Below are 26,047 nucleotides of genomic sequence, written 5' to 3' on the forward strand. Positions count from 1 at the left end.
TGCCCATGCCTTCTAAGTTCTGCCTTTGGTTCAAAGCTATTGCATCAGCCTCTATATGGTCAGGCCATAATTTCCCACTGCTTAAAATCATGTGCCGGGCAGGCATGGTGGCTCATGCCTGTAATCCCAGCACTTTGGGAGACTGAGGCAGGCAGATTACCTGAGGTCAGGAGTTCAAGACCAGCCTGGTCAACATGGTGAAACTGTCTCTAATAAAAATACAAAAATTATCCAGGGGTGATGGCACGCACCTGTGATCCCAGCTATTCAGGAGGCTGAGCAGGAAAATTGCTTGAACCCAGGAGGCAGAGGTTGCAGTGAGCTGAGCTTGTCCCACTGCACTCCAGCCTGGGCATAGAGTGAGACTCCGTCTCAAAAATAAAACAAAACAAAACAAAAAACAAACTAACAAACAAAAAACATGTGCTGACCCTCTAGTACTTACAGAATAAAGTCCAAGTTGTTTAGCACAGCATCAAAGTCACTTGATATGGCCTACCTCTTCCCTGGCTCCATCTTCTGCCACCTTGCCTCTTATATTTCACACACCAGAAACACCAAACCACTTAGGATTTCTGGACATATGGCTTAGATTCACACTTTCTTGTATTTATGCACTCACCTGCCTTAGCCATTATGTGTTATTTATTTATTTACTTTGAGACAGAGTTTCGCTCTTGTTGCTCAGGCCAGAGTGTAATGGCACCATGTCGGCTCACTGCAACACTGCAACCTCCGCCTCCAGGGTTCAAAGTGATTCTCCTGCTTCAGCCTCCCAAGTAGCTGGGATTACAGATGTACACCACTGTGGCCAGCTAATTTTTTTTTTTTTTTGTATTTTTAGTAGAGATGGGGATTTCATCATGTTGGTCAGGCTAGTCTCGAACTCCTGACTCAAGTGATCCATCTGCCTCAGCCTCCCAAAGTGCTGGGATTACAGGTGTGAGCCACCGTGCCTGTCCAACCTGTTTTTAAAACTGTGCTCAGATATTTCTTCTCTGAGCCATTTCACAACCCCAGCAGTTTATTCCCTGAGCCACTTTTTTTTTTTTTTTTTTTTTTTTTTTTTTTTTTTTTTTTGAGACGGAGTCTCACGCTGTTGCCCAGGCTGGAGTGCAGTGGCGCGATCTCGGCTCACTGCAAGCTCCGCCTCCCGGGTTCCCGCCATTCTCCTGCCTCAGCCTCCTGAGTAGCTGGGACTACAGGCGCCCGCCACCGCGCCCGGCTAATTTTTTGTATTTTTAGTAGAGAATTTTTTGTATTTTTAGTAGAGACGGGGTTTCACTGTGGTCTCGATCTCCTGACCTTGTGATCCGCCTGCCTCGGCCTCTCAAAGTGCTGGGATTACAGGCTTGAGCCACCGCGCCCGGCCTTCTTTTTTTTTTTTTTTTTGAGATGGCATCTTGCTCTGTCGTCAGGTTGGAGCACAGTGGCACCATCTCGGCTCACTGCAAACTCCAACTCCCTGGTTCAAGCGGTTCTCCTGCCTCAGGCTGTTGCGTACCTGGGATTACAGGCACGAGCCACCATGCCCAGCTAATTTTTGTATTTTTGGTAGAGACGGGGTTGCACCATGTTGGCCAGGATGGTCTCGATCTCCTGACCTTGTGATCCACCCGCCTCGGCCTCCCAAAGTGCTGTGATCACAGGCGTGAGACACCGCACCGGGCCACCCTGAGCCACCTCTTTTTTTTTTTTTTTTTTTTTTTTTGAGATGGAGTCTCACTCTGTCACCCAGGCTGGAGTGCAGTGGCACTGATCTCGGTTCACTGCAAGCTCCACTTCCTGGGCTCACACCATTCTCCTGCCTCAGCTTCCTGAGTAGCTGGAACTACAGGCGCCTGCCACCACGCCTGGCTATGTTTTTGTATTTTTAGTTAGAGACAGGGTTTCACCGTGTTAGCCAGGAAGGTCTCGATCTCCTGACCTCGTGATCCGCCCGCCTCGGCCTCCCAAAGTGCTGGGATTACAGGTGTGAGCCACCGCGCCCGGCTGCCACTTCTTTACTAGGAACCGTGGTTCTCAAATATTTTCATTTCAGACCCCTTTACATTCTTTTTTTTTTTTTTTTTTGAGACAGAGTCTCACTCTGTCACCAGGCTGGAGTGCAGTGGGACCATGTTGGCTCACTGCAACCTCCATCTCCTGGGTTCAAGCAATTCTCGTGCCTCAGCCTCCTGAGTAGCTGGGATTACAGGTGCCCACTACCACGCCTGGCTAATTTTTTTTATATTGTTAGTACAGACGAGGTTTCACCATGTTGGCCAGGATGGTCTCGATCTCCTGACCTCAGGTGATCCACCCGCCTCGGCCTCCCAAAGTGCTGGGATTACAGGTGTAAGCCACTGTGCCCGGCCCTTTTTTTTTTTTTTTTTTTGAGACGGAGTTTTGTTCTTGTTGCCCAGGCTGGAGTGCAATGGTGTGATCTCAGCTCAATGCAACCTCCGCCTCCCGGGTTCAAGCTCTTCTCCTGCCTCAGCCTCCCAAGTAGCTGGGATTACAGACATGTGGCACCTTGCTCGGCTAATTTTGTATTTTTGTTAGAGATGAGGTTTCTCCATGTTGGTCAGGCTGGTCTCAAACTCCCGACCTCAGGTGATCAGCCCACCTTGGCCTCCCAAAGTGCTGGGATTACAGGCGTGAGCCCCCTTGCCCGGCCTCCTTTACACTCTTAATTATTAAATACCTCAAGGAGTTTTTGTTTATATAGGTTATATCTGATGAGATTTTACCATGTTATAAATTAAAGTTAAGAGATGTTTACACGTTTATTACTTCATGTAAGATAACAATAAACCCATTTTTGGCTAAAGGAAATAACATTTTAGAATGAGGAATAGGTTGGCCGGGCGCGGTGGCTCAAGCCTGTAATCCCAGCACTTTGGGAGGCCGAGACGGGCGGATCACGAGGTCAGCAGATTGAGACCATCCTGGCTAACCCGGTGAAACCCCGTCTCTACTAAAAAATACAAAAAACTAGCCGGGCAAGGTGGCGGGCGCTTGTAGTCCCAGCTACTCGGGAGGCTGAGGCAGGAGAATGGCGTAGACCCGGGAGGCAGAGCTTGCAGTGAGCTGAGATCCGGCCACTGCATTCCAGCCTGGGCGACAGAGCGAGACTCCGTCTCAAAAAAAAAAAAAAAAAAAAAAAAAAGAATGAGGAATAGGTCAAGTTTAGTGGCTCAGGCCTGTATTCCCAGTGGAAGGATCACTTGTCCTCAGGAGTTTGAGATCAGCCTGGACAACAAAGTGAGACCCTATTTCTACAAAATATCAACAAATTAGCCAAGTGTAGTGGCGTGTGCCTGTGGTCCTAACTACACAGGAGGCTGAGGCAGGAGGATCACTTCAGCCTAAGAGGTTGAGACTACAGTGAGCCATGATTGCACCACTGCACTCCAGCCTGGGCAACAGAGGCCCTGTCTCGAAAAATAAAATAAAATAAAATAAAATAAATAAATAAATAAATAAATATAACTATATTTTTCCAAACAAAAATAATTTAGTGAGAAGGGTGGCTTTGCTTTACTTTTTTTTTTTTTTTTGAAATCCCTTTAATACCTGGCTTGATGAAATAACTGGTTTTTCATGTTTTTACACTAATCTGTTGTGATTTCACACATTTAATCTCTGGAAAGCTCCACTGTATTCTCATGAAAGAGCAAGAGTAAGACAAAAATAATATCATAATTATTAAAATAATTCTTGTGGCCGGTCGCGGTGGCTCAAGTCTGTAATCCCAGCACTTTGGGAAGCCGAGGCAAGTGGATCACGAGGTCGGGAGATTGAGACCATCCTGGCTAACACGGTGAAACCGCGTCTCTACTAAAAATACAAAAAATTAGCCGGGTGTGGTGGCGGGCGCCTGTAGTCCCATCTACTCGAGAGGCTGAGGCAGGAGAATGGCGTGAACCCAGGAGGTAGAGCTTGCAGTGAGCCAAGATTGCACCATTGCACTCCAGCCTGGGCAACAGAGCAAGACTCTGTCTCAAAATAAATAAATAAATAAATAAATAAATAAATAAATAAATAATAATTATTTCCTCTGCACAGAAAGGGTCTCATTAATATTACCAAGAAAATATTCATTCTGGCTGGGCGCGGTGGCTCACGCCTGTAATCTCAGCACTTTGGGAGGCCGAGACAGGTGGATCACCTGAGGTCAGGGGTTCGAGATCAGCCTGACCAACATGGAGAAACCCTGTTTCTACAAAAAATACAAAAATTAGCCGAGCGAGGTGCCGCATGCCTGTAATCCCAGCTACTCGGGAGGCTGAGGCAGGAGAATCGCTTGAATCTGGGAGGCAGAGGTTGTAGTGAGCTGAGATCAGGCCATTGCATTCCAGCCTGGGCGACAGAGTGAGACTATCTCAAAAAAAAAATCCTTCCTTCCCCACAGAAAGGGCCTTAAGGGAACCTAGGGTTCCCCATATCACACTTCAACTACCAGGGATTCAGAGAACACTCCAAGGTTACAGATACCACATTCTCATATGTTACCTGTTTGTATGTTGATATATGTTGCAGAACGTGAAGTCTACGAAGGAGATACTGCGGTAATATCCAGTTTATTATTTTCCCAGTTTCCACCACAGAATGTTCAAATAGTTTTATCTTGCTTGCCTGCCTGCTGCTGTCTTAAAACGCTAGCTGCGAGGGGGCACCCGGATTTGAACCGGGGACCTCTTGATCTGCAGTCAAATGCTCTGCCCCTGAGCTATACCCCCTCTATTGGAAATAAGAAGATTACACCTTAAAAGTAGAGTTTACTGACGAGCCATTGCCTCCAGTGATTCACAATAGTTTGGTGTCTATGATAAAGCGATCTGGACCCAAATAAAGTGGTGGGAGAGAAAAGAGAAGTCTAAGTCCTCTCTGATTCTGGCTTGAGGGTCTTGTACGGATGTGCAGTGGGATCCCTCTTTTCCATCATTACAGCCTTTTTTTTTTTTTTTTTTTTTTTTTTTTTTCCCACTACAGCCTTTTTTTACCTCTGGCATCTGGGAATTCTTTTATTTTAATATTTATTTATTTATTTTTCGAGACGGAGTCTCACTCTGTCGCCCAGGCTGGAGTGCAGTGGCGTGATCTCGGCTCACTGCAACCCCTACATCCCAAGTTCAAGCGATTCTCCTGCCTTAGCCAGTAGCTGTGATTATAGCCGTGCGCCGCCACGCCAGGCTAATTTTTGTATTTTTAGTAGAGAAGGGAGTGTCACCATGTTGGTCAGGCTGGTCTCAAACTCCTGACCTCGAGATCCGCCCGCCTCCGCCTACCAAAGTGCTGGGAGTACAGGCGTGAGCCACCACACCCGGCCAAGATTGTGCATTTTTTGAGGGTAGGGATCACATTGCATTCTTTTTTTGCTTTCCCCAAAGTAGTCGGCACAGTGCCTGGTTCATGATAAGCCCTGGTCGTAATCACCAAACTACAACCTAATTAAACTCACCGATGGGATTCCACCAAACCTGCACGCAATCAGCTGAATGGTGCTGAAGAATAAAGGTGCACAAGTTTGCGCCACTCCACCAATGTAAAACATGCTTTCTCTCTGGCATTCCTTCACTATTGCCCAAATATGTCTGCTTTCTCATGCTCCAAAATGACTATTTCACACACTCTCTCCCATCTTTTTTTTTTTTTTTTTTTTTTGAGACGGAGTCTCGCTGTGTCTCCCAGGCTGGAGTGCAGTGGCGTGATCTCGGCTCACTGCAAGCTCCGCCTCCCGGGTTCACGCCATTCTCCCGCCTCAGCCTCCCAAGTAGCTGGAACTACAGGCGCCCACCACCACGCCCGCCTAGTTTTTTGTATTTTTAGTAGAGACGGGGTTTCACCATGTTAGCCAGGATAGTCTCGATCTCCTGACCTCGTGATCCACCCGCCTCGGCCTCCCAAAGTGCTGGGATTACAGGCTTGAGCCACCGCGCCCGGCCACTGTCTCCCATCATAAACCTTCCACACCTTCTTTCTCCTCTTGCTGTCAGATGAAGAGCTTGCTTCTTCCTTTTTTTTTTTTTTTTTTTTTTTTTGAGAGGGTGTCTCGCTCTGTTGCCCAGGCTGGAGTGCAGTGGCGTGATCTGGGCTGACTGCAAGCTCCGCCTCCCGGGTTCACGTAATTCTTCTGCCTCAACCTCCTGGGTAGCTGGGACTGCAGGCACCCGCCACCACGCCCAGCTAATTTTTTGTATTTTTAGTAGAGACGGGGTTTCACCGTGTTAGCCAGGTTGATCTTGATTTCTTGGCCTCGTGATCCGCCTGCCTCAGCCTCCAAAAGTGCTGGGATTACAGGCGTGAGCCACATTGCCCAGTGCCTCTTCCTTTTTGGAGAAAACAGAATCAGTCAGATGTAGTGGTGTGCTGGTGAATGGCTAGCAACCGACTTTGGGGGAGACCTGATGTGTGTAGCGTTTGCCGGGGTGACTGTTGCAAATACACCCACTTGACCATTTCCAGCTACCTAAAGAAAGTCAACTGGCTTAAATAATTCTGGGCTGGGCGCGGTGGCTCACGCCCGTAATCCCAGCACTATGGGAGGCCGAGACGGGCCGATCACGAGGTCAGTAGTTCGAGACCAGCCTGGCCAACATAGTGAAACCCCAGTCTCTACTAAAAAAAAAAAAAAAAATTAGATGGGCGTGGTGACAGGCGCCTGTAGTCCCAGCTACTTGGGAGGTTGAGGCAGGAGAATCGCTTGAACCCAGGAGGTGGAGGTTGCAGTGAGCTGAGATCGTGCCACTGCACTCCAGACTGACAGAGAGACTCCATCTCAAAAAAAAAAAAAAAAAATTCTGGAAAATTTAACCATTGTTTCTTGCAAGCCAGTGTGAACTGAATCCAGCATATGTCTGAGATTAACTACATCCTTCATCAATTATCATCTATAAACTGAGAACTCCCAGAATTATATTTCTAGCCCTGGCCTCTTCCCTAAACTCCAGAATTAGCTGTATCCCCAAACACATACTCTTTTTTTTTTTTTTTTTTTTTGAGACGGAGTCTCGCTCTGTTGCCCAGACTGGAGTGCAGTGGCACAATCTCCGCTCACTGCAAGCTCTGCCCCCCGGATTCACGCCATTCTCCTGCCTCAGCCTCCTGAGTAGCTGGGACTACAGGCACCTGCCACCACGCCAGGCTAATTTTTTGTATTTGTAGTAGAGAAGGGGTTTCACTGTGTTAGCCAGGATGGTCTCGATCTCCTGACCTCGTGATCTGCCTGCCTTGGCCTCCCAAAGTGCTGAGATTACAGGCGTCAGCCACTGTGCCCGGCCACCAAATGCATACTCTTAAATATTAATTAGTCTCCTTAAATGAAACATGTTCACCCCAATACTGGGACATCATGCCTGTGAGGACAGGGGGCTGTACTTTGTTACTTTCTTTTAAGAATTTTAAAAATAAACTCTTGGCCGGGCGCGGTGGCTCACGCCTGTAATCCCAGCACTTTGGGAGGCCGAGGCGGGCGGATCACAAGGTCAGGAGATCGAGACCACGGTGAAACCCCGTCTCTACTAAAAATACAAAAAATTAGCCGGGCGCGGTTGTGGGCGCCTGTAGTCCCAGCTACTCGGGAGGCTGAGGCAGGAGAATGGCGTGAACCCGGGAGGCGGAGCTTGCAGTGAGCCGAGATCGCGCCACTGCACTCCAGCCTGGGCTGGGCGACAGAGCGAGACTCCGTCTCAAAAAAAAAAAAAATAAATAAATAAACTCTTTTTTTCCCCTGAATTGCCCCTTTTTCAGTGGGATTTTTCTCTTTTCTTTTCTTTTTTTTCCAAGACGAAGTTTTGCTCCTGTTGTCCACGCTGGAGTGCAGTGGTGTGATCTTGGCTCACTGCAACCTCTGCCTCCTGGGTTCAAGCAATTCTCCTGCCTCAGCCTCCAGAATAATTAGGATTACAGGCACCCGCAAACACGACCGGCTAATTTTTTGTATTTTTAGTAGAGATGTGGTTTCACCATGTTGGCCAAACTGGTCTGGAACTCCTGACCTCAGGTGATCCATCCACCTCGGCCTCCCAAAGTGCTGGGATTACAGGCGTAAGCCATCACGCCAGGCCCTTTCTTTCTTTACTTTGTAGAGATGGGGTTTTGCCACATTGCCCAGGCTGGTCTCAAAGCTGGGCTGCAGCCTCGGTTTCTCAAAGTGCTGGGATTATAGGCCGGAAGCAGCCAGGCAGGAAAAAAAAAAAAAAAAAAATCAGGCTGGGCTTCCCTGCCATGTGTCATCAATCTCAATGCTTGCATTCTTTTTTTATTTATTTATTATTTATTTATTTAAATTTTTTGAGACGGAGTCTTGCTCTGTCGCCCAAGATGGAGTGCAGTGGCGCAATCTCGGCTCATTGCAAGCTCCGCCTCCCGGGTTCACACCATTCTCCTGCCTCAGCCTCTGGAGTAGCTGGGACTACAGGTGCCCGCTACCACACCTGGCTAATTTTCTGTTTTTGTATTTTCAGTAGAGATGGGGTTTCACTGTGTTAGCCAGGATGGTCTCAATCTACTGACCTCGTGATCCGCCTGTGCTCGGCATCCCAAAGTGTTGGGATTACAGGCGTGAGCCACTGCGCCCGGCTTTTTTTTTTTTTTTTTTTTAGATGGAATCTCATTCTGTCACCCAGGCTGGAGTGCAGGAGTGCGATCTTGGCTCACTGCAACCTCTGACCCCTGGGTTCAAGCGATTCTCCTGCTTCAGCCTCCCAAGTAGCTGGGATTACAGTCGTCCACCACCACACCCAGCTAATTTTTGTATTTTTCGTAGAGATGGAGTTTCACCACGTTGGCCAGGCTGGTCTGGAACTCCTGACCTCAGGTGATCTGCCCGCCTTGGCCTCCCAAAGTGGTGGAATTACAGGTGTGAACCATTGTGCCCGGTCACCTGCATTCTTCTCCAGCTCAGCTGTTTCTACTTGTTCCTACTCGTAATAGACAAAATAATGACTTTCCAAACCTGTCTACACATCAGTCTCCTTGTGAATCTATTTGTGACTATGTTACCTCTCATGATAAAAAGAACTTTGCAGATATGATTAAATTAAATATATTGAGATGTGAGAACATTATCCTGGATTATCCAGGTGAGCTCAGTGTAATGCCACAGGTCCTTATAAGAGGGAGGCAGGAGGAGGGAGGCAGGAGGATAAGAGTCACAGAGAGAGGAGATGGTAACATGGAAGCATGGAAGCCGAGGCTAGAGGGAGGCGGGATGATATGCTGCCAGCTTTGACAATTGGGGAAGAGGCAATGAGGCAGCAATGTAGCGGCCTCTATGGGCTGGGAGAGTCAAGGAAACAGATTCTCCCCTGAAGCCTACAGAAGGAATGCAGCTGTACTAACATTTTAATTTTAGCCCTGTGAATTTTTTTTTTTTTAGATGAAGTCTCACTCTGTCACCCAACTGGAGTGCAGTGGCACCATCTCGGCTCACTGCAACCTCTGCCCCCTGGGTTCAAGCAATTCTTCTGCCTCAGCCTCCCAAGTAGCTGGGACTACAGGCGTGAGCCACCACACCTGGCTAATTTTTGTATTTTTGGTAGAGAAGGGATGTCACCATATTGGCCAGGGTGGTCTTGAACTCTTGACCTTGTGATCTGCCTGCCTTGGCCTCCCAAAGTGGTGGGATTACAGGAGTCAGCCACCTCGCCAGGCCAGCCCAGTGAAATTGATTTTGGGATTCTGACCTCCAGAACTGTGAAGATAATACATTTCTGTTATTTTATGCAAATAGACTGTAAATTGTTCCATCAGTAATATAAAACTAATACAACACTATAGTCTAAGCCATAACCACCATCTCTGACCTATATTATTACAATAGATTCCCAACTGGCTTCTCTCTCTTTTTTTCTTGAGACAGAGTCTTGCTCTGTCACCCAGGCTTACTGAAGCCTTGACCTCTTGGGCACAAGCAATCCTCCTGCCTCAGCCTCCCAAGTGGCTGGGACTACAGGTACATACCACCACATCTGGCTAATTTTTAAATTTTTTTGTAGAGATGGGAGTCTCACTGTGTTGCCCAGACTGGTTTCAAATTCCTGGGCTCAAGTGATCCTCTTGCCCTGGCCTCCAAAAGTGCTGGGATTATGGGCATGAGCCACTATGTCTGGCGGACCCTCTTATATTTTCTTTTTTCTTTTTTTTTTTTTTTTTGAGACGGAGTCTGGCTCTGTCACCCAGGCTGGAGTGCAGTGGCGTGATTTTGGCTCACTGCAAGCTCCGCCTCCCGGGTTTACGCCATTCTCCTGCCTCAGCCTCCTGAGTAGCTGGGACTACAGGCGCCCGCCACCTCGCCCGGCTAGTTTTTTGTATTTTTTAGTAGAGACGGGGTTTCACCATGTTAGCCAGGATGGTCTCGATCTCCTGACCTCGTGATCCGCCCGTCTCGGCCTCCCAAAGTGCTGGGATTACAGGCTTGAGCCACCGCGCCCGGCCCCCTCTTATATTTTCAACTATACAATACAGTATTGTTAATTAAAGGCACAATGCTGTACAGCCGATTTCTAGAGTTTTTTCATCTTGCAGAATTGACATTTTAGACCTATTGATCAGCAACTCTCCGCAGCCCCTGGCAACCATCGTTCTACTCTCTACTTCTGTGAGTTTGACTATGTTAGATGCCTCATATATGTGGAATCATGCAGTATTTGGTCTTCTGTGACTGGCCTGTTTCACTTGGCGTAATATCCTCAAGGTTCATCCACGCTGTTGCATATTGCAGGATTTCTTTCTTACCTTTTTTTCTTTTTGCAACGGAGTTTTGCTCTCAAGAGCGAAACTTGTTGCCCAGGCTGGAGTGCAATGGCATGACCTCGGCTCACCGCAATCTCCACCTCCCGCATTCAAGCAGTTGTCCTGCCTCAGCCTCCTGAATAGCCAGGATTACAGGCATGTGCCACCACGCCCGGGTAATTTTTGTATTTTTAGTAAAGACTGGGTTTCGCCATGTTGGCCAGGATGGTCTCGATTTCCTGACTTGGTGATCCGCCCGCCTCAGCCTCCCAAAGTGCGGGGATTACAGGCATGAGCCACCGCGCCCGGCCAGTGTTCCTATTCTTTTTGGAGAGACCAAGGAAAAACTTTCTCTATCCAGTTTTGCAGGAGGTTGTTCTCTAACTTGTTAGTGGGGAGAGATGAGTGCGATTTTGGATAAAGAATTGAGCCGGGCCGGGAGCGGTGGCTCACGCCTGTAATCCCAGTACTGTGGGAGGCCGAGGCGGGCGGATCACGAGGTCAGGAGATCGAGACCATCCTGGCTAACCCAGTGAAACCCCGTCTCTACTAAAAATGCAAAAAATTAGCCGGGCATGGCGGCGGGCGCCTGTAGTTCCAGCTACTTGGGAGGCTGAGGCAGGAGAATAGCGTGAACCCGGGAGGCGAAGCTTGCAGTGAGCCGAGATCGCGCCATTGCACTCCAGCCTGACTGAGCGAGACTCCATCTCAAAAAAAAGAATTGAGCCTAGGCTGGGAGTGGTGGCTCACGCCTGTAGTCCCAAGTCCCAGCACCTTGGCAGGCCAAGGCGGGCGGATCACCTGAAGTAGGGAGTTCGAGGCCAGCCTGTGCAACATGGAGAAACCCGGTCTCTACTAAAAATACACAATTAGCCAGGCGTGGGGTGCATGCATGTAATCCCAGCTACTCAGGAGGCTGAGGCGGGAGAATCGCTTGAACCTGGGAGGCAGAGGTTGCGGTGAGCCGAGATCGCGCCATTGCACTCCAGACTGATCAACAAGAGCGAAATTCCGTCTCTGGGCAACATTGGGAGACGGCCTCCTGCCCCCTTCTCCACAAAATGGAAAACAAACAAACAAACAAACAAACTGAACCAAGCGGGGCGCGGTGGCTCATGCCTGTAATCCCAGCACTTTGGGAGGCCGAGGAGGGCAGATCACGAAATCAGGTGTTGGAGACCAGCCTAGCCAACACAGCGAATCCCCTATCTCTACTAAAAATACAAAAAGGAGCCGGGCGCGGCGGCGGGCGCCTGGATTCCCAGCTATTCAGGAGGCTGAGGCAGGAGAATCGCTTGAACCCGGGAGGCGGAGGTTGCAGTGAGCCGAGACTGCGCCACACTGCACTCACTCCAGCCTGGGTTACAGAGGAAGACTCCGTCTGGGGGAAAAAAAAAAAGTAATGAACCTAGAAAAAGCAGATTGGCACCTAAATTCACATACTTTTCAAACTGCCACCACGTCTTGGCCTAGCCTTTTTTTTTTTTTTTGAGACGGAGTCTCAACTCTGTTGCCCCTGCTGGAGTGCAGTGGCGCGATGTCGGCTCACTGCAACCTCTGCCGCCCGGGTTCAAGCGATTCTCCTGCCTCAGCCTTCCGAGTAGCTGGGATTACAGGCGCCCGCCACCCCGCCCGGCTAATTTTTGTATTTTTAGTAGAGACGGGGTTTATCACCGTCTTGGTCAGTCTGGTCTCGAACTCCTGACCTCGTGATCCTCCCGGTTCGGCTTCCCAAAGTGCTGGGATTACAGGCGTGAGCCACTGTGCCCGGCCTATTTTGGCCTACTTTTTTAATTTCCCCTTCCTCATTGGTAATTTCAGTATAATCCAGCAAAGAGACGCTAATTTTGAACAAATGGTGAAAGTACGAACATTTTGGGATGGATCGCTGTAAAAAGAATTTCCCAAAGGGCGTCCAGCAGAGGGGGTATAGCTCAGTGGTAGAGCATTTGACTGCAGATCAAGAGGTCCCCGGTTCAAATCCGGGTGCCCCCTCGCGTTGTTTTACCTCTTTTCACAGTCATGCAGGAATAACCTGAGTTAGCGAGTTCTGAATCCAAAAGTCACCGGAAGTGTCCTTTGTATCTTCCACCTACCTAATTTTCACCTTGAAAGGATTCCCTTACCCTAGAGGGAGAGAGCAGCAACCAGAGGCTACCTTTAGGTGGACCTGAGTCCTCATACCCCAAGTGGCGAGAAGCGCACTAGTAGTCTCAGTTGTAGAACAAAGGCGTTGATAGATTCCCATCTCCGATGCCCATTGGTTTAACGATAATTATAACTTGTTCTGGGGTTAAAAAATGTGTCTTGAACGGGGCAGTAGTTCGTACTTGACTATGAAAACTAGGAGAAAGAATCCAATTTCAGAGGTCTTCATATATTCGCGAACTCGAACAGGACAGGGCACAGAAGGTAGAAGGTAAACAGCGAGCAGTTTTCCCTCTTCCTTCTTTACTTAGCTCATAGGCAGGGCTTTGGCTTGATAAGCTATAGATGGAAAGTCCAAGGCCTAAAGGAGAGGTAAAACTGGTTCCTCCTGGGTTTTTTGCACGGAACCGCAGGTCTGCTGATCTGTGATCTCTCTGTTCAGCCTAGCGATGCAGCTCACAGTAATGGGAGCCAGGAGAAAAAAAAATGCGCGTTTTCCCGGGGTCCGAGGCATGACACAACCACATTCCGGGTTTAAAATATAGCAGCTGCCCTTTGACCCAGGCAGCACGCCTCTTCCTTTCTCCCTTATTTTTCCTTTTTTTGGGCAAAACCTAGTTGAGGGGGACGCCCTTGTCTCTCGTCACACTTACCATTTTCCTCCGGCCCAACAGTGACACTGTCAGGCACGCAGCCAGCAGATATTTGTTCTCATCTTTAGGTTATGAAACTCCACGGCCTTTTATTCTCACTTCAGTGGTTCTTAAAATGTGGTCCCCACACCAGCAGCACCAGCGGCACCTGGAAACTTGGTAGAAATGCAAATTCTCGGTGCCCCCTTACAGAATCAGAAACTAGGAGAGTTTTAACAAGCCCTGCAGGTAATTCTGATGCACGTTCAAGTTTGAGAAACACTGTATTCGTTTATCTCAGTTTGCATTGGGATATAACTTTACTTTTGTACATTAATAGTCAAGGATGAACACAGCACGTCCATGTCACTATTAATACAGAAAGTTGAAGTTGGAGAAGGGCTGTGTCTATGGGTTTGCCTCGCTTGACCCACCCTCCAATCCCAAAAGGAACGCCAACTTGAGGCGTTCTCCTGTCTCCCTACCCCCATTGGAAACATTCTGTCCCTCAAACCCGGCACCTCGAACTGTCTGATTCATCTGAGGCTGGCAGCCCTGGCCACAGAAATCCCTACACCTCTGGCGCGAGTAATGCGTTCGCGCAGCTTTTATACCCACCCGCTGAGCACAAAGTAAAACCGAAAGCTTTCTGCTAAGGCTGAAAAATGAGGAAGATACTTCTTTCACCTTTTTTTCTTTGTAGTCAGGACCCAATGTTAAAATATGAATCAAGAATGAAAAACAGATGGTTGGTTAACAACTGGAAGGAAAAACCACCGAGGGGGCACCCGGATTTGAACCAGGGACCTCTTGATCTGCAGTCAAATGCTCTACCACTGAGCTATACCCCCGCGCCGTTGCAGCGCCTGGAGGCGGCTCTTTGGGTACTAAGCATTGTTGCAGCTGCTACTCTGTGGTAGGGTGTAACATAAAGAGAAAGGAATGCAGAAGAAAAGGGGTCATGCTGAACGCAGACGGTGCCCGCATCCGGGGAACCCAGGGAAGGTGCACTGCAGGGGCTCGGGGAGAGAAGCACTAGCCCGGGCCCGGCAGCGCGCAGGGTCCAAGAGGGAGGGACGGGTTCCGCCCCACAAATGTGGGAAAGGGTGTGGGCCGGAAGAGAGTTAAGAGGGGCAGGGCAGGGGGTCCCCGTTCGGTCTGTAGATTCATGCCCGGTAGCAACCGGTAGAAAGGAAAGTCCCCGAATGCGGTGAATCATTTCCGGCGTTCAGGAGGGCTCCAACCCCACCCTCGACGGTCTTCAGGGGTTAGCCCGCCTCCTGCAGCCCGAGTGCCCCAGATGTGCAGCCGGCCTGGCTCTGCGCCGCCTCCGGCTCGGGAAGGGCCCTGGGCACCGGGCGCAGTCAGCCTGGGAGCGCCGGGGCGCCAGCACCGCTGGCCGCGCAGTTCCCCCCAGGAACCCGCCCCCGCGCAGCCCCACGTCGCCCGGGGAGCGCGCCTCGCTGCGCGTGCCCTCGCCCGCACCCGAGGCGCGTGCCCGCCCCGGTGCAGCCCCTCCTCCCCGCTGTGTTTATTAGGGGAAGGAGGGCGGAGGCGGAGGCCAGTTCCCCAGCTCCAGCCGCCGTCGCTGCCGCCTGTGTAGTTGCAGCCGCGGCCGCCTCCCGCCAGCTCGCCTTGGGGAAGAGGACGCGCTAGAGCTCCGACGTCCCCGCCCCAGCCTTTCTCGGAACCATGAACCCCAACTGTGCCCGGTGCGGCAAGATCGTGTATCCCACGGAGAAGGTGAACTGTCTGGATAAGGTGAGCCCGGGACCGGGAGACGCGTCTTTGCAATCCCCGGCAGTGCTCTGAATCCAGGGAGGAGAGAAGGGCCGGGTCTTTGCTGCCTTATCCCCGCGATCCCAGGAGAATGGAGGGAGGGCGGGCGGGCGGTGTCATGGGGTGTGGGGACACATCCCAATCTGGAAACCAGGAGATCTGGGGCGAGGCGGGGAGTCCACGCGTAGCGGGCAGCCGGTGCTGGAGAGGGGTGGGCTCTGTGCCTTGGGGTTGGGAGGACGGGAGAGAAGCAGGGAAGCCAGGCCCCGGGGTGTGTTGGGGGAAGGTTAGGGGTGCAGTCCCGCCCCCTAGGGCCTGGAGAGTGAGAAGAGACGGCCGCTCCCTCTCCACTCCGCGCCTAGCGCCAAGTAGGCGGAAGCGCGGGGCGCTGGTGGAGGGGGCGGAGGGGGGCGGGGCAGAGGCTGGGGGGCCCTGCGAAACCGTCCGTTCCGGCGGGGGATGGCCTCGCTTCCTGGCCTGGCGGGGCGGGGGCTTATCAGCCTGCGAGTGTGGCATCTGATGCGGGGGGTTTCGGGTAAGGACCCGGGCTCCGCCGCAAGACCCCCGATTTTGAACGACCTGAGGCCCCCTTGGTGATTGAGTGGTTAAAAGACTCGCAGACCTCCTCCATAGCTTCCCAACCCCCACCTCCAATTAAAAGCCAACTCCCGGTGCTGGGCCGCCCAGCCTGAGCCGGGTGGGGTCGGGTGCCGGAGTAGGGTGGGTGGGGGGTGCTTCGCTGAGATCTCCTGAAATTGTGCTCAGAGCCAGGAGATCGTGTGGAAGAACAAAGAGCTAACTTTTCAAAGCAGGTTTCTCCAATGGAGGGTGGGGTTGGCTGAGTTCTGGGGAAGCCGAGGAAAGGGGGAGGTATGGGCGGCGGGGGGAGGGATGGTGGCCTTGTGGAGATTCACTGCCCCCTGGGGGCCCTGTCTCCCCAATGCTGGACTTGTTCATCTGGTTGCCATTAGACTTTTGGAGGGGGAGTTGGAGAGTAGAACTGGGCGTTTCCCGTACAGTTTGGTGTAGGATCCTGTCCTCTTGTAAGCTCCGTGAGATCCTAAGGTAAAACCTGCCCCTCTGCATCCCCTCTCCTCCCCAGTCTGGAGGGGAGGCCTCTGTGATTTTGTGCCCTTCCTCACCGCGTCTTTCGTCCATCACCCAAAGCTGGCTCCAAGTCCAGGTATTCTGACCTTTCCATCTGAACTGAGAGGGCTGGGGGGACTGGATGGAAGAGGGGTGCAAGGGTGGGAACACTGGATGAAAGAGGCGTACAGAGCCCTGGGGTCAAGTTCATTACTGACCTGGAGCCGGGTTTAGTTCAGGAGAGGATAGTTCATTGGACACCTTGTCTCTCCCTTCCCCCTTAGGGTGTGAGCGTCCTCAGTGACCTTTGGCCTCTGAGTCAGGGTGAGGAGGTGGGGTTGGAGGTTCTGAAACACATTTGAACTTGCTCTTGGGGCGTGTGAGCATATGGGGCCGCTGCTGTGTCACTGTCCCTCCTGGTCCTGGGCTTGATTGGGCAGGAGGAGAGGAGGGGGTATATTGTGGGCACAGGAAAGGTGTTGATCTGCCCGTGACCATGCCAGCCGCTGTTGGGCAAGACTTGAGCTTAGAGCTATCAGATGATGAAGTCTCCCCTTGAGAATGTACCTGTCCTTGCATACTGGGATTTTGCCCTCCCCTCGTGGCAGAGATTTTGGCCTCTGCATCTTGAGTTCCCTGTGGTCCCCTTCTCCACAGTCATGAATTGGGAAGAGGCAGAGGGCACTTCACCCGTATAAGGAAAAAGCAAAACATGAAGGCAGGATTGCCACCCTAGGAGTTGGGAGACTGGGTCCTTGTTCCAGGTCTGCTCCCACGAGTTTTTTGAATGTCTTTAGGCCTCAGTTTTTACCATCTGTCAGATGGGTATGATGATGTCATTTCCTTGAAAGTGGGGCAGTGCACTAAAGTCCCTGAGTGCTAAAGAGGGTGCTGTATAGACTATGCCCTCCCTACCTCTCTGGGATGCTCTGTTCAGCTCCATACCACTCCCCTTGGAAAGCCCTTCAGTGCCGTGTATCCGAGGGGAGGGGAGCAGGGATGCTGCAGGGTGCCCTCCCCAGTTCTCTTACCCTAGCTGGAAGAGGACGTTCAAGTGGGGGTTGCCCAGGGAAGTAGGAGTTGGTGATTCCTTCCTCTTTTTAGAATTCTCCCTATAGGAAGTGGCCCTGGAGAGACCTTGCCCCCTGTACTGAGCAGGAGACCTGAAATATCCATGTATCAGATGTATTCCTCCCCACCTGCTCCAGGCAGTAAGGATAGGCACCAGGAATGGTGAACCAGTGCCTGGAGGATGCTGGGCTGAGACCAGGGAGGAGGGGGAACCTTCAGTCCCATAGGCAACTTCATTCCCATAGTTGCTAACTAACTTCCCAAGACCTCCCATTTACAGCAAAAGAGTCAAATTAGACTCACCCTTTTCTCTACAATCCCCCATGGCACTCAGCCCTCTACGTGGCCCAAAGCACAGACTGTGCCCTTGGTTTCAGCCTTTTCTCCTCCCTGAGCCTTATCTCCCAAAGGCATAGGTGGGTAAAAACCTTGTCACCTCTGAAGGCCACCCTGCCCCCAACCTGCAGTACCCAGCATGCTTTGCAAGCTGGATAAATATGTATTGCTGATGACAGTGTTTGAGGAAGGAGGTCGAGATTTGCTTCTCCAGAGGACTTCTGGGATTAGAGCTGGGGGAGAAACAGGGTGACCTCATTTGCTCATTCAACAAATATTTATTGAGCACCTACTTTGTGCACCTGCTTTGTATCTAGGGAGCTGTGTTGTCAAGAATCTTGCCATGTCCCTCTTTCCTGGCTTGCTTCCCCAGGTTTCTGAAAACAGGTGGAGGTAGAGGATTGGACTGCTGCCAGGTCCCCTGGAATCCCCCGTTAGGGCAGGCCCTCTGCCTCTGCTTGTCTGAGCGCTCCCTCCCCACTCGAAGGGGGTGAGGTCCTCACAGCTGTGGTACCCCGTTTTGCTAGCTGAAGCTTAGAGTACCCCACCATCATCTTGGGATCATCCCTTCATAATAGCTACTAGTTATCGCAATATGCTGGGCTCAGTCTTCACAGCAGCTTCACAAAGTAGGTGTGTGTGCTCTTGTAAATGATGTACCCCATAAACGGAGGCTCAGGTAGCCCGTGTGGCTCATCTCCCTCTCTTAGAGCTGAAATTCATATCCACAGTTCTTTCTGCTCAGCTCTTCTGCCAGTATAAAGTACTTTTATTTATACATATTTATATTTTATTTCTATCTCATTTGTGCCAAAAGTGGGTCCCATCCCTTCGTGACCCTATCTGGAGGAATGCTCTGGGCCTGGGGTCTTGTATGGGGGAGTGGGGCCACTGGGAATAGTCCTGTCCTCCTCGGAATTTGTGGAGGTGCAGCAGAGATCTGTGCCTTTAAGCCAGCGGGTCAGGTGGCCAACTGAGCTAGGCCGGTGACCCGGCCAGGGTGGGGTTGGCATTGCCTCTGCAGGAGGGAGAAACTGTAACCCTGGGCAACAGGAAGGGAAGAGACTGCCTCATACTCCATCCCTGAGTCATGGCTACCCCAGGTAGCCTGGGTTCAGAGGCCAAGGTGCCAGGCTGCAGGCACAGTGACACGAAGCTTGCCACATCCCCCCCAACCCAGAGCCACGGAGGGACAGGCTGTCCCAAGTGAGGGGTATCCTTGCAGGCTTCTCCCCCTACCAGCCTGTTTACCTTTCTGTAGAGTGGGTTGCAGGTAGGCAAGGGAAGATCAATAGGCAAGGGAAGATCAAGGTGACCCTGCTTTGGAGCTTTGGATCCAGGCTGAGAGGCCTCTAACGGGCAGGGCAGCAGGGGTAGGGTCTGTCTGGTTTCTGTGAACAGGGAAACCATGGACTTTGCAGGGAGCAAGAAGGAGCATGCCTCGAGGTGCACTTTCCTCCTGAGTCCTGAGGCCCAGGAATGCTTCCCTGAAATCATCTTGCCTGGGGTCTTTAAAAGAGGGGGGGCTCTTGCTCTAGGACAGAGCCCATGGGGCAGGGCTGAGGCAGACGGGGTCACTGTGGGATCCTCTGGACATATTTCCCTGACAGTGTCCTTCCCCAGACCCCATTGAGACAAGACAGGGTTTCTTTCATCTTAGGGTCCAGGCTAGGCTCACAGCGGCTGTGGAGGGACTGGCCATTTTCTGCCTCCCCTCCCCACAATTTTCCTACCCCAAAAAGGACACAGTGTAAGGAGCTGGTGGGTTTTCTTGAACCTTGGGGCCTTCCTCCAGAGGGGAGGGGAGTCGCCTGAAGCCGCTGGAGGTGCCAGGCATTAGGGGTGGAGCGGCCTCCTCTCCTGACCCTCCAGCACTCCGGGACACAGTGGCTGCAGCTCCACTTGACACTTGTGCTTCATAGTAACTGGTTTCCATTTTTCTGTTGGGAGCCCCCTGCAGGGGGACAGGTGACCACCCTCCTCTGCCCCACCCTTGTGTGTCTGGATGAGAGTGTGGGGCCTGTGAGGGAGGTGGGAAGGAACTGATAGAAATAGGCACCATCCCCTTGAAGAGGGGCTCTGCTTCCTCCACGTGGCAGCCTGGAGGGGTCTTTGGAACCCCTGGGTGCGGTGTTGGCCCTGTGCCCCCTGCCTGCTCAGTACACCCCACCCTCCTCCTCCAAGGGGTTTGGCTCTAGGTGGAGGCCTGGCCATCTGGAGTAGGGGTCTCTCTCCCTTTGTCTCCCCAACCTCAATCAGGAGGCAGACTTGGAGGTCCCCCGTCCTAGGATAGTGTGTAGCCCTTCGTGTGTGTGTGCGTGTGAGTGTGTGTGTGTGCGTGTGAGTGTGTGTGTGTGAGAGAGAGAGAGAGAGAGAGGGAAAGTGGGTCATGGTCTGGATTCTGGAGAATGTTTTTGCTGGCAGGCCCCTGTGGGGGTAGCAGGAGGCGGGGGCCCAGGCAGGGGCATGTGCAGCTAAGTAGGTAGAGGCCAGCAGACTGGGTAGTGACAAGGCTGGGGCACCCTGCCAATGCCTCCCAGTCACTGGGGGAGGGAGTGGGGCTGTCACTTCAGGGGCCTGTGGGGGCAGGGACCACCCTGTCTTCGTGTCCCCAGTGGGTTCTGTGTGTTGGGGTTATGCACCAGAAGGAGTCTGTAAGTTGCCACATGGGAGTTTAGGGGACCTGGGTCACTGGGGTAGGCCCAGGTTGGGGAGGGGGCCAAGCTTAGACCCACCACTTCTTTGCTTCCAGACTTCTGGCTGGCCTTCCTCCTCAAGAGTGGTTCTCCTAGCACTCTGTTTAATATTCCACCATTAGGTTTTTCCTTTGGGTCTTCTTGATAGGGAACCAGTACCCTATTAGAAGGCGATTTCTCCCTGAAATTACCCTGGGGGTCTCTGGTTGAAGTGGGCCATGGTAGGGGAGGTTGAATCCCAGATTCTCAGCCTTCTTTCTGCTATCCCCTCCTCCCAGTGTCTCAGAAGCACCTCTCCGAAGTTTGGAGACCACATTTTGAAAAGCATCGCCTTGGGGGAATTCCTTGACAAATGGCCAAGAACCAGCTCTGGCTGGGCTCCTTCAAAAGTCCCCGGGGCCTGCCTTCTGGCCTCCTTCTTTCAGAGTGGGGAATGTCTCCCTTGACTGCTGGGAAATGGGGCAGGGACAGGCCAGCCAGGTCACATGTGGCCTGGATTATTCTGGGGTCCTGGCAGTGGACCCCTATTTGATGGTGATCCAGGGCATCATCCTGGGCTTCTGGGGGTGAATTAGATCCTGTTGTCACGGGTTTGCCTAAGCATCAATACTTCTCAGCGGTTCCACAAAGACCCCTCCAGGCTGCCACATGGAGGCTGTTAGATTGTTTCTGTCTCTCTCTCTTTTTTTTCTTTAGGCAGTCTTGCTCTGTCGCCCAGGCTGAGTGCAGTGACACAATCTTGGCTCACTGCAACCTCCACTTACTGGGTTTAAGTGATTCTTCTGCTTCAGCCTCCCAAGTAGCTGGGATTACAGGCACACGCTACCATACCTGGCTTATTTATTTATTTATTTTTGAGATTAAGTCTTGCTCTGTACCCCAGGCTGGAGTGCAGTGGCGTGATCTCGGCTCACCGCAACCTCCGCCTCCTGGGTTCAAGCAATTCTCCTGCCTCAGCCTCCCGAGTAGCTGGGATTACAGGCATGCGACACTGCACCTGGCTAATTTTTTGGTATTTTTTAGTAGATACGGAGTTTCACCATGTTGACCAGGCTGGTCTTGAACTCCCAACCTCAGGTAATCCGCCTGCCTCAGCCTCCCAAAGTGCTGGGATTACAGGCGTGAGCCACCGCTCCTGGCCTAGATCAGTTCTCTTTCTGTCATCACTCTTTTCCCTCCGTCAGCCACCCTGGATGGGCCCTGTGTGCCACATTCTCACACGCATGAATGGATTGGAGCTGTGGTTGGCACAGTGAAGCCCCTCTGCACCCCAACACACACAATCTCCAGTGTGAGCCCTGACTCCCTCAGCTGAGGTTCACATCTGCGGTGCCCAGCACCTGACATCTGAGTGCTTAGAGGTGCCAAATGCTGTGCTGAGGGCTTTGAAGGTGATTTCTCCTGAGCTCTGGACAATTCCAGGAGGGCCAGGTGTTATTACATCCATTCTACACACCAGGAAGTGGGATCCCCTGAGGTGCAGGGCCCCGCCCAAGGCCATACAATTAGTAGGGTAGAGCTCTGATGTCCACTATGGAGGTGTCTACCTTCAAGGCTTTGAAGCAGAGCCCTTCAGTGCCTCAGTGGGGGACCCGCTGCTGGGCGCTCTCCTGCCCTCCCACTGGGGTAGGGGAGGATGAAGGAAGGGTAGAAAGGATGTGGTGTGTTGACAGAGCCTGGGACACCCAGCCCACTCCTCTGGCTGGGCATCCCACAGGAAGTGGGAGGTATTGGAGCTGTAGCACCACCTGGGGCTTATGTGGGTCTAGCGGGTGTGCTGGGCTCTGGTCCAGGAGCTAGGAGCACCTGGGTTCCGGGCCTGGGTGTGTGGGGGCTGGGCCTTCCTCTTCTGAGGCCTCCGTGCGGCCAGAGGAGCTGCTCCTTCATGTTCAGCGGCTGCTCCCTAGCAACCCAGTGCAGCTTTGCATAAGCAATGAGGCCTCTCCAGCTCTGGGCAGGAGGGGTTCCCTGGGGAGGGTGGAGCTGACCTGGGGGCTGCTGCCGCCACTATAACTGGTCTCTTCCCCCCGTCCTTCATGCCTGCCCTTCTCTTCCTCCTGGGTTCAAATGGCCCGTTGGTGGAGGATGAGGAAGGAGAGAGGGGAGGTGAGTGCCAAAGACTGTGACCTGAGATGCCCCCAGCTCACCTGGGATAATTCCATGTTCTCCCCATAGCCATGGGCCTAGGACAGTCCCAGTAGCTCCAGAGTGCCCCTTCCCAGGGCCTGAGCCCCTTTTTCAGAAGTCCTGGTATCTGATATATGTCCTCCTCCTGTCTCCATCCCCAGTTCTGGCATAAAGCATGCTTCCATTGCGAGACCTGCAAGATGACACTGAACATGAAGAACTACAAGGGCTACGAGAAGAAGCCCTACTGCAACGCGTGAGTCCTGTTCTGGGCAGGGGACTGGGTGGGTGCTTTGGCTCCCTCCCCTAGTGAGTTCTTCCTTCCCTTCCAATAACCACAAGGTGACAGTGGCGAACACTTCCACCCCCTGCCTGAACATCACATTTTATCCTCACGACAGCTGGATGAAGCAAGCACTTTTTATCCCCATTTAAAGTGCTTTTATCCCCCATTTAAAGTGCATTTAAAGTACAGACGAGGAAACTGGGGCTTAGGGAAGGGAAGAGACTCTCAAGATGGGATGGCTAGGGAGAGACTGGCTCTAGCCCAGCCTCTGGGCAGTAAGGTGAGCACATGTCTTTCCACTGCCTCCTGCTACAAAAGAGGGCTTTCCGCGTGGTCTTTCAAGAATGAGTGACCTGTCTGTTGTATTTGGGTTTGGGGGCTTTGTTCTCCTGTTTACCTTCCCTTATTTCTCTCCCCAAAATCGATGGTTTCCTTCTCTCACCCGGTACTTCCTAGGCTTTGGGGGCTCCTTCCTCCAGTGGTTCTTTCAAGAAAACTCTCTGGAAGCCTCGTGTCCACCCTTTTGGTGTTCATTTTTTGAGAAGGGGCAGGGGGTGTATAAAGGGCGTTGCCTGGGCCAGATAGATCTCTTCCCTGCCTGGTGAGGGAGGCTGTGGAGACTGTATTTTTTTGAGTATAGTCATCTTGGACTGTGTTCCTTCTGCACTGGGATCTGCAGCAGCCGACGGTAGGGAGGGAGTATAGAGGTGGGGTCCCCCATCCCAGAGCCTGGAGGAACACCTCCCCTCCTCTCCCATCCCGTCCCATGCAGTCCCAGAAAGTACAGCAACTTTCCATCTTCAAGTTGACCTTGTGAGTAGTAAGTACAAACTCAGTATTGGGGCCTCACAGCTGCCGCCTCCTGCGAGGTGGAGGTTTTGGAAGGTCAAGTCACTTATAAGTAATGATAATTTCTTTTTCTTTTAACTTGCCTTTTTTTTTTTTTTTTTTTTTTTTTTTTTTTGGAGACAGACTCCATTACCCAGGCTGGAGTGCAGTTGGCTCACTGCAACCTCCACCTCCTGGCTTCAAGCGATTCTTGTGCCTAAGCCTCCTAAGTAACCGGTATTACAGATGCACGCTACCATGCCCAGCTAAGTTTTGTATTTTTAGTAGAGACCGGGGTTTCTCTGTGTTGGCCAGGCTGGTCTCGAACTCCTGACCTCAAGTGATGCGCCCGCCTCAGCCTCCCAAAGTGCTGGGATTACAGGTATAAGCCACCTTGCCAGCCTTAATTCAATTTTTTTTTTTTTTAATTTAAAATGTATTTTTATTTTTTTTTTTTTTAACTTCAACCAACTCAAGTAATGGTAATTTCAGTGTTCACATGAATTTAGGATCTAACTTGAGTCCAGTTTTTTTTTTTTTTTTTTTTTTTTTTTTAATTCTCAGTCAGTAGGCTCTTTGCAGCTGAAGTTCACCTGCATTTGGGACTTGTCTAAAAAGGGGGCTTAAACCTCCAGCCTTACCCCTAACCTTACCCTAAACCTTCCCTGCTCCCTGACCCCCTCCCGCTCCCCGGCGAAGACCACTCTTTCATCTTTCTAGGCGCTTGCTCATTCAGCAGACATTTATTGCCTGCCTGCTGCTATAATGCATACTAACCTCTGCCAGGTGCTGGGAAAACAGATTCCTGATAAAAATCTCAAGCCCAAGAAGCAACATGAAGTCATCCCTTCTGGAAGAAGGAGGGCACTGGGCGGGTTATCTGGGTAGAGGAAGGGTTGCAGTTCTGTCCTGGCCCCTCCTTCAGCTGCCCCTTCTCTTATATTAATTTCTACTGTTCCTCTTCCCCCCACCAACCCCTCCCACCCCCACAAGGGAAATGGGACATTCTTCAAATTCTTAAGGGCTCACACAAGCCCTGGTTCTCTGCCACTTCCTCCCTCCATTGGGGAGTGGGGTGGGGTTCAGAGAAGCCAGGGCAGTTAACCCCTCGGTTGCTGGACCACCTCAGCCTTGATTCTGAGCCTCCGCCCCAGCACACTAAGCCTTGGAGCCCAGTGACTCCAGCAGCCTAGCATTCAGTGAGCATTGGGAGCTGGAGAAAAATCAGAGGCTTGTCCTTGTTTTCTTTGCATTTTTATCGGCCTCATCCAAAGTTCCAGCTTATTGTTTTTACTGTCTTCTTGGGAAGCTGCCGCAAGGTGGGGTGGAGGGCTCCTGCGGGGGCTGGGGGAGCCTGGAGAGGCAGAAGATGAAAGCTTCTTCTCTGGATGCTGCTTCCAACTTGCAGAGGCAGAGGTTCCCCTGTCTCCCTCCTGGTCTCCAGCCAAAAGAAGCAGGTTGGCCCCTCCATGTTTCCTCCAGCTTTTATAACCCTAGCCTCTGCCGTGCCTGGTTGACCTTTGGCCCAGTTGGGATGTTTCCTGGGAAGGAGACTAGTGAGAGAGACCTGGGGGATTTGCAACCCAACTGTGTTTCACTTTAGTTGTGGTAGCACCTCGCCCAAGGCAGGCATTCTCCCTCCCCTGCGTCCGCTGGGCCAAGATGTTACCCATGGGGATTCTGGGATGAACCAGGTGTGGGGCCCGCTTGCAAGGAGTGCTCTCTGGACCTGTCTGAGCCTTGGTTTCCCTATGGTTAAAAATTCCTGCCCAGGAGGCCCGGCACAGTGGCTCAGACCTGTAATCCCAGCACTTTGGGAGGCTGAGGCGAGTGGATTGCTTAAGGTCAGGAGTTCTACTAGACCAGCCTGGCCAACGTGGTGAAACTCCATCTCCACTACAAATACAAACATTAGCCAGATGTGGCTGGCACCTATAATCCCAGCTACTCAGGAGGCTGAGGCAGGAGAATTGCTTGAACCTGGGAGGCCAGGACTGCAGTGAGCCGAGATTGCCTCTGCACTCCAGCCTGGGCGACAGAGCGAGACTCCATCTCAAAACAAACAAACAAACAAAAAAGACAAAAAAAAAAAAATTCCTGTCCAGGGATGTTGGACCCTAGACCAAAGAGAATTTATTGGGTACTTTGCTATGTGCCAGGCTCTAGGCCGAGTGTTTGCTGTCATTCCCTCCTGCTTGCTTACTTTTTTTGTTTGTACTTACTTTTTTTGTCACCTAGGCTGGAGTGCAGTGGAGTGATCATGGCTCACTGCAGCCTCGACCTCCTGGGTTTAAGTAATCCTCCTGCCTCAGCCTCTCTAGTAGCTGGTACCACAGGCG

At 51.7% G+C, this 26,047-nt stretch overlaps 1 protein-coding gene and 2 non-coding genes across 3 annotated transcripts in view; 2 read left to right on the forward strand and 1 right to left on the reverse strand.

Annotated features, from left to right (window-relative positions):
* The first annotated feature begins 12,642 nt into the window (after nt 1–12,642).
* On the forward strand, nt 12,643–12,714 carry TRNAC-GCA (transfer RNA cysteine (anticodon GCA)). Its single transcript has one exon. It is a non-coding gene; the product is annotated as a tRNA-Cys (tRNA).
* A 1,564-nt stretch (nt 12,715–14,278) lies between these two features.
* Nucleotides 14,279–14,350, reverse strand: TRNAC-GCA (transfer RNA cysteine (anticodon GCA)). The gene has a single exon. It is a non-coding gene; the product is annotated as a tRNA-Cys (tRNA).
* Nucleotides 14,351–15,015: 665 nt separating this feature from the next.
* LOC105472269 (LIM and SH3 protein 1) overlaps nt 15,016–26,047 on the forward strand; it is a 51,401-nt gene continuing 40,369 nt past the window's right edge. Inside the window, exons 1-2 of the mRNA XM_011725353.2 lie at nt 15,016–15,260; nt 22,756–22,850. Coding sequence (XP_011723655.1) covers nt 15,192–15,260; nt 22,756–22,850 — 164 coding nt within the window. The 5' untranslated portion in view covers nt 15,016–15,191. The remainder of the gene's footprint in view (nt 15,261–22,755; nt 22,851–26,047) is intronic.

The sequence above is a fragment of the Macaca nemestrina genome, chromosome 17 (genome assembly GCF_043159975.1).
Source record: "Macaca nemestrina isolate mMacNem1 chromosome 17, mMacNem.hap1, whole genome shotgun sequence".
Taxonomy (NCBI): domain Eukaryota; kingdom Metazoa; phylum Chordata; class Mammalia; order Primates; family Cercopithecidae; genus Macaca; species Macaca nemestrina.